General features: G+C 41.8%; 2 protein-coding genes across 2 annotated transcripts; one reads left to right on the plus strand and one right to left on the minus strand.

The window, feature by feature from the left end:
- The first annotated feature begins 6 nt into the window (after nt 1–6).
- EIF2B1 (eukaryotic translation initiation factor 2B, subunit 1 alpha, 26kDa) lies at nt 7–4,050 on the plus strand. Its single transcript, XM_010187579.1, has 7 exons — nt 7–59; nt 143–259; nt 886–998; nt 1,823–1,891; nt 2,923–2,998; nt 3,197–3,322; nt 3,774–4,050. Exons 2-7 carry the CDS (start codon nt 167–169, stop codon nt 3,927–3,929), a joined length of 633 nt encoding a protein of 210 aa, XP_010185881.1. The 5' UTR covers nt 7–59; nt 143–166; the 3' UTR covers nt 3,930–4,050.
- Nucleotides 4,051–4,418: 368 nt separating this feature from the next.
- Nucleotides 4,419–7,511, minus strand: LOC104535332 (ATP-dependent RNA helicase DDX55-like; the record flags this gene model as incomplete). Its single annotated transcript, XM_010187580.1, has 5 exons — nt 4,419–4,656; nt 5,101–5,393; nt 5,769–5,937; nt 6,625–6,739; nt 7,388–7,511. Coding segments are annotated over 5 exons (869 nt in total), but the record flags the coding sequence as incomplete, so codon positions are not given.
- Between the last annotated feature and the right edge of the window lie 54 nt (nt 7,512–7,565).

Genomic DNA, 7,565 nt, shown 5'->3' on the forward strand with positions numbered 1-7,565 from the left:
TGTCCTCCGGCGGGGAGCTCTTCCTGCGCTTCATCAGCCTCACCTCGCTGGAGTACTCGGTACGGGAGGCTGCCCCCCGCCCAGCCGCGCTGCTTGCAGGGGGACGCACCAGCCTCACAGCGAGCTTGGCGGTGTTTTCCAGGACTACTCCAAGTGCAAAGAAATCATGATCGAGCGCGGGGAGATCTTCCTCAGAAAAGTCTCTCTATCAAGGAACAAAATCGCCAAGCTGTGTCATCCTTTCATCAGAGATGGTGCCGTAAGTAGGCCAAGGCAGGGCCTCTCTTGTTATCTTCTAATGGAACAACAGAAAGGGGAGGGAGCGATGTTCACTGACATTCACAGCAGCATTGTCCAGTGGCAGCTTCTGCAAGTCATAGGTGTACCATCACCCCTCTTATTTTGTTAAGACCCATCTCCTCCCCCTATTTCAGTTTCCACACAACCCAACATGCAGTCTACTTCTAAGAGGTACTGAGGAGTCACTGCTTTAAGTTCCCATTTAAAGTACTAGATTGTCACCCCTTGACCACATCAGGGCAGGCAGCATAAAGCCCGGCTCGCAGAGTGGTTTGCTATCCTATGATTTGTAGAATACAAGTGACGTGCATTATTATTTAACATTGATGCACCATTGTGCATCAGGAGGCCCAGGGAGGTGGTGGAGTCACCATCCCTGGATGTGTTTAAAGAGCGGGTAGATGAGGTACTTAGGGATATGGTTTAGGGGGTAGACAGGAGCGGTTGGACGTGATGATCTTGGAGGTCTTTTCCAACCGAGCGATTCTGTGATTGTGTGAAGTGAAAGCCATGACCCCATTAATAAAAGTAAAGGTTTCCTAAAGCTCCCCAAAAAGTAATGCCTGATATTTTTTTTTTGGACAGCGAATACTGACACATGCCTACTCAAGAGTGGTCCTCAGAGTGTTAGAAGCGGCTGTGGAGGCAAAGAAGCGATTCAGTGTTTACGTTACTGAATCACAGCCAGATCAAGCAGGGCAAGTACTCATTAATTTGTGTTTTACCTGGGTTAACAGGGTAAGTTACAGGTAGCATTGAATCTGTTAAATTATAGCTGTCACTAATATCACATTATTCTGGACAAGTGAAAAAAACCCCAAACCCAATATTGGCAAGTAATTTCCCTTACTAAATATTGTAATTACAGTGTTACCTAGGTTTCTGTTTGAGAAACAACTGATTTCCAGTTGCCTGCTTCAGAAGTAGGCTAAAATAATCAGTACTATCCTAAGCATAGCAAAGTAAGACATTTAGTTAACAATCTTGTTTGAAGATGCCAAATAAAACACATTACTGATAGCAAGAGAGCAAGCTTTCTCTTTTCGCAGCGTACGTGGTTGTGTAAGTGAAGTAATCGTCCCACACACTGGGTAATACAGGTTGCTAACAAGTCTGTCAGTAGAATCAAAGACATTCAGCCACGTGAAGTACGTATGATTTTCCAGCTTCACTGAAATAACTTGTGGCAATGCACTCCATGCTTTATTTCTTGTTTCTTACACCCTGTAGCTGGAGAAGCTGAGACAGTTCAGGTAATCTGTCATCTTCATACCAGTTCACTGACTCATCTTTCTGTGGCTGTAATTCCTGACTGCTAAAACAGACTGACTTTACTTTCATTTGGTTTGTTGTAATCTGTTTCCATTTCTACACAATAACTTATTTTCTATTAGAGGGTGCATCATAACCCAAAACTACGAGCAGGGGAACACGGTCAGTCATTAGTTTGTCTTTCAGAAAATACTTCTCTAGGATTGTCTAATGAAAAATCTTCTCAGCTTCAAACATGTTTTTTTAATAGACAAAAAATGGCAAAAGCCCTGAGGAAGCTGAACATTCCTGTGACTGTGATTCTGGATGCTGCAGTTGGGTATGTCAGCTTAATATTCATCAGTTTTATTTTATAGTGTTATATGCAAGTTTCCTAGAAGCTTGTTCAAACCGGAGTGGTTGGTAGTTAGTTTAGTTTGTCACAGTCGTCAAACAAGCTAAACAAGTTCTGCACAATGAGGAGAATACGCCTGCTACTAAACAAGTATTTGAACTTTTCATATTAGACTGAAAAATGAAGTCAGACCTAAGTGTAGAACTTGGGGATGTACATAAAAAAACCCAAAAGAAAACCCCACAGCAACAACTAAAAAACCAAACCTGAGGTGCTACACAAAAAAGCTGAACTTTTTTCTAATTTGCATACATTGCTATCATTTTATGGTTTGTTAAGCTATTTGTTAAATTACTGTCACTTAGTAAAGTCCAAAACATGAGAAAAGAACGAACGACAATAAATCTGAACCTCAATTCTTGCATAGGTGCAAAATGCCTGAGAAGCAGCTTCCAAGAGAACACGTCTGCTTACCAAGCCCCCTCTAATCCAGGGAACAGAGCAGCTTGACTTGGACAAGCCTACAAGTTCTGTTGAACACATTAAGGCTGCTCAAAACACTTGGTTGACACATTTCTTTTTAGATCTGTATTTTCAGATAACAAAACACATCAGAGGGACAAAACGAATGGGGGATTGGATAAGAAGCGTCTTACGTATTTATTTGGCCAAGGTTATCATGCTGCAGTTACACTTCACTGTGTAGGCAGTATCTCAGTCCAGGCACCCACGTTCCTGTAACTGGGGCTCATTCCTAGTCAGATCTCAACTTCTCCCAGCATTCACACCATTGCTGAGGTCAGCTATGCCTGGAGAAGCTGCGGTTACTTAATATTCCTGCTAGGGAGCGGAGGAAAGCTCGCTCCAAGGATGTCACAGCACGTGGACTTAAATAGGTAGATGAAACTAGTGCAGAAAAGTGAAGGAGTGCTTGAATTACTAATTTCTGTTCTGTACAGCAAGTCATTTGTCGTATTACCCAGTAAGACTTGGATTTTTTTCCCCCCTTTGAACAGCTACATTATGGAGAAAGTGGACCTGGTGTTAGTTGGTGCTGAAGGTGTAGTTGAAAGCGGAGGAATTATTAACAAGGTAATAGGTAGTGAGTTTATTACATCACTGTCTTAACTCTAGACTTGTAAAGTTTGGTTTCTTTGAAGAATTTAAGGCTTTCTGAAAAATCTTTTCTGTTTGGCCATTATCCAGTAAACATGCTTATTGTTGGAAACCAGGCGATGTTCTGTCACGCTGGCACTGAGCCCGCATGTCGTTTTCCACTTGTCTCCACAGATTGGCACTAATCAAATTGCTGTGTGTGCCAAAGCTCAGAATAAGCCATTTTATGTGGTAGCAGAGAGTTTCAAGTTTGTAAGACTCTACCCCCTAAATCAGCAGGACGTCCCAGATAAGTTTAAGGTAAGAGAAATTAAAATTGTTTCTTAGCCAGCTGAGATGCATCCCTACAGGTCTATGAAAAATTTTCACCTAAGCACGTCGTAATTTATCTGGATCTCTCTACTGTAGCTTGCTTTACATCATATGGAGTTGCTCCACGTTACAGTCACGTGTTAAACAGCTATAATTTGTTGTAACACTAACATTTTAGTTCCTTAAGCGGTTCCTTTGGGGCACAGGAGCAGCTGAGGGTAAGAAAGTTAAATCAATACACTTCAGACCTACAAACTGTACTTTATACAAAGATAAAACAGTTGAGACCAAGATGGCACCAGCCTATCCCCCATTTTAAAGCAATTTACTTCCTTCAGTTTTACCACAAACGTCTGCTCAAGACTACAGTACCACTCTTGCTCAAAAGACGTTTTAACTTGCAGTTGTGTAATAACTAATGGTCTCCATTTCCTTCTAGTACAAAGCAGACACTCTGAAAACAAGTCAGAATCTAACAGAGGAGCATCCCTGGATTGACTACACATCACCATCGCTAATTACGTTGCTGTTTACAGACCTCGGTGTGTTAACTCCATCAGCTGTCAGTGATGAACTTATTAAACTCTATCTGTAACAGAGGACTGTGTACAGGGTGCATCTTCAGGAGTGACTGCTGCAGTTGTAAGAACTCAGAAGATGATACACGTTATATGGACATGGTAAGGAGACAGCGTTGTAAGGATTAATGTAATTATCAACTTTCTTGAGGTTTTAAAGCAAAACATTACACGTGGGTGGACCAGTGTCCAAAAAAACAAGTCCAAAAGCTACTACAGTGTCTAAAGGCCTAAAATAAATTATTTTAAAGATGACTGGAGTATGCAGATATTGTAAAGTGATGTACCTCATCGTGCAGTCAAACTCAGAATGCTGTTACTGATCTGTGGTACGTACCTGGAAAACAAAAGGAGGACGTGCGCAAGGCTGCCAATGGAAACGTGCAGCTGCCCCGCCGTGCAAGAGCGGTGCTTTTAGCCTTGTTCTTCACTGCAGACTCGTTTGTACGTCTTTACGGATGCCAGGTCTCTTTATGAAGACATTAGATCAGTTCTCTGCATCATTATTTTGTTACAAAAGAACAGTTTTATTGAAATAGGCAGTATTTTAATGTAAAAGTGGTGTTAAAATAACTGTCAACCTTCAGACTCTAAGTCAGCAACAGTTTCTACTTTAAGTTTGCTCCGGCTGCCTGTCAGTCTTTTCTCAAACTCTTCTTCACTAATTTTTCCCTTTTTTAATCTTTTCAAGAGTCTTGTGTCATTCAGCAACTCTTCCATATCCTCATCTTCAATATCGGAGCCCTGTTGGCAGTTAAAAAACCAACAAGTTAAACACAATACCCAAAGGTTCTCATTCCATGCAGCTGAACACAAGAGACGTTTACAGCTCAGATTTTGCCAGTAGTATCCAAGCAGGAAATAACAGTTTCTACCTGGGGAACGATCCAGCTCTCGGTTACACTTGTGAGAACTGGAAAAAATAAAAGTAAGTCCTGTCCAGCATTATGCCTTACTGCAAAAAGTGCTGGCAGCGTTACTGACCAGCGTCACAGATCTGAGATGTTTGTTCCAAATGTTTGGCTTTAAAAGGCTTTGTAATTTTTTCTAAGCTCTGCCTGTCATGGTCCTAGAAAAGTTAATTTAGTTGTCAATTCCATCAAACTAAAATCCCAAGACCATACCTTTAAAAGTATGTACCTATGCTGCAGTAATCACGTGCAGTTTACTAGAGCGGGCACATTTTACCTCTTCACGCCTCCTTTTAGCTGTTACTTTCTTTTTCTTCTCCCTTTTGGCTTTCTGCTTTGACCAGGCTTTGTTCTTTATGAATTTCTTTTTGCCTCCATTTTCCTCTCTTTCTTTTCTTTGTTGTTCTAGTTGTTTTTGTCTCTGTTTTTCTCTGTTTTTATCCTTGAATGCAATGGAGTCTGTATTAACAGTGACCGGAGTAAAGTCTGGAAAACATTTTCCTCTTAGTTCAGGCATCTTTGGCATTTTTAACAATGCAAAACCTTTGGCAAGGCTAGCAAAATCCAGATCTGCCAAAAGAAAGATTATAAAAGTCACTTTCCTGCTGGATAAAAAGTTGATTTCACTTAGCAAGGCACAAGAAGAAAAAAAACCACCTTACTATATTGTTTGCATTTAATACTAGTAAAAATAGTAAGTCACTTTTATTTATGCTTATGTCAGTTTGGTCAACTTGCTCGTATTTTCTCTTGAAAACAATGAGAAACAAGTTGCTTGGGAAAAAAAAACCAGGAGTTTTGTCAGAATCTAATGCTGCAGAAAGTAAATTTGAAATCAGGAACTGGTACTTGAAGCTTGTGGACAACAGCACGATGTCTTTTCCCAAACCAGATAGTGTCTTCTGAAAAGAACAGTAAAAGACCCCAGCCCTTGCTGGGAATTACCTTTTATTCGGAAGATCAGATTACACTCGTGTTTGGCGTATGCCTGGACATAAGACACAAAGGCTTTCATGCCTTTCTCAAACACTGCCCTGTCGGCTAGGGCCATTGACTTCAGTTTTGGAAGAAGATCCAACACGTTTGTCTGTGGTTTCATTTCCTGCATGGGACACTGAAAACCAGAACAATACAAAACCAAAGGAAAAGTTCAGCTGAACTGTGCACTGTGAAATTTCAAACACACACTTCTTGCCCAGTTAATCTCGAGTGAGCTTTGAGCCCCTTTTCCCCATTACTTGGTCATTTCAACACCACCATCCAGCCCTGCACACGGCCATCCCAGCCCAGCAAACGAGTTCACACAGTGCAGCTCGAGAGAGGCAACATCTTCATCTCGTGCCTACGTTCTCATCAGCAGGGCTCTAGAGAATTTATACAATTAATCCCATAAACGCAGGACAGGACACGGGAAATTATCTAAGGTAAAAATAAATAGTGCAGAGTGTGCAGCACATAAAGCAGTGGTGGCAAAGCCAGGGATAGGAGCGTCCCAGCGCTGCCCTTCTGGAAATGCTCCATCTACACACCCGTAGAGATGAAAAGCCTTCCATTGTTCAATACATCACATACTCTTACCACAACCTCAGCAGGTAACACTGGGAGCAATCACGTTCTAACTGGTAGTTGCATTTGGTGATTAATAAGCAGCCCTTGTCTTTTTTTTTAATTGTGCACCTCTGCTAAAACATTACCTATGCATAAGACCTTAAGTCCTACAAATTCTGATTTCCAAGTGCCTATCAGTAGGCCTGTCCCCTTGCTCTTTCCTGCTCTGGCGTAGAAGGAGAACTCTACTAACCTTCTGGTTGATGGAGAGGAAGTTAATGTAAGATTCTTCCATGGGAAGCAAAAATACAAGCGCGCTGCCTACATTGCCAATCCTTGCTGTTCGACCGCACCGATGCACGAAGGCACTGAAACAACACAACGGAGAAAGAACTTAACGAGAGATGCTCGGTTTGATTTTAAAGTATTCGGCAGCAAAAGGGCAAATCTGATGGAATGGAAAACACAGAGTGCTATATACATTTGAGCTAAACCAAGAGCAATCAGTAAAATGCAATACAAGAGCCATGTAGGAGTCCCACTCAATTGTTAGGACTATGCTAAAGCAAGGGGTGCCTGTTTTGGGGGTGAAGTTTAAGCAAGTTATAGGGAGAATTACGACAATAGAAGATAAAATACATGAAAAAGTATCTTTAATGTGCACTTTAATGTACCATTCCTCAAAGAGCTCCCATCTCTGTTGACCCCAGTGTCTCACCTCTCGTTATCTCCTCAATATTCTCAGCCTTACACCAGTGCCTCTTCACACAAATGGAAGTGGTGACCACACATTTGACTCACACCCATACAACACAAAGTCATTTCAATTCACAGCAGTTACAACAAAACCTGCAGCGTTTCCACCTCCCCTGTGCGCGTCTTATTTTGTGTGTTCACCCAGACTAACTGCTAGGCAGCAATCACGGGCATTTTCCACAGCCGTGCATTCCCAATTCATATCTTAACAGGACAGCAACGTGACCACAAGTAAAGGTGCTTATGGTCTGAAGTTGTACCTTGCACTGCTGGGTGGGTCATACTGTAAAACCCAGTGTACTTCTGGAATGTCGATGCCACGGGCCATCACGTCGGTGCAAACTAAAATGCCACTAGGAAGAACAAAAAGGATACTTTCATTGACTGTCATTTGAGAATCACATAATCACAGAATCGTTCAGTTGGAAAAGCCCTCTG

Source organism: Mesitornis unicolor, unplaced genomic scaffold (genome assembly GCF_000695765.1).
Source record: "Mesitornis unicolor isolate BGI_N332 unplaced genomic scaffold, ASM69576v1 scaffold41366, whole genome shotgun sequence".
Lineage (NCBI taxonomy): Eukaryota > Metazoa > Chordata > Aves > Mesitornithiformes > Mesitornithidae > Mesitornis > Mesitornis unicolor.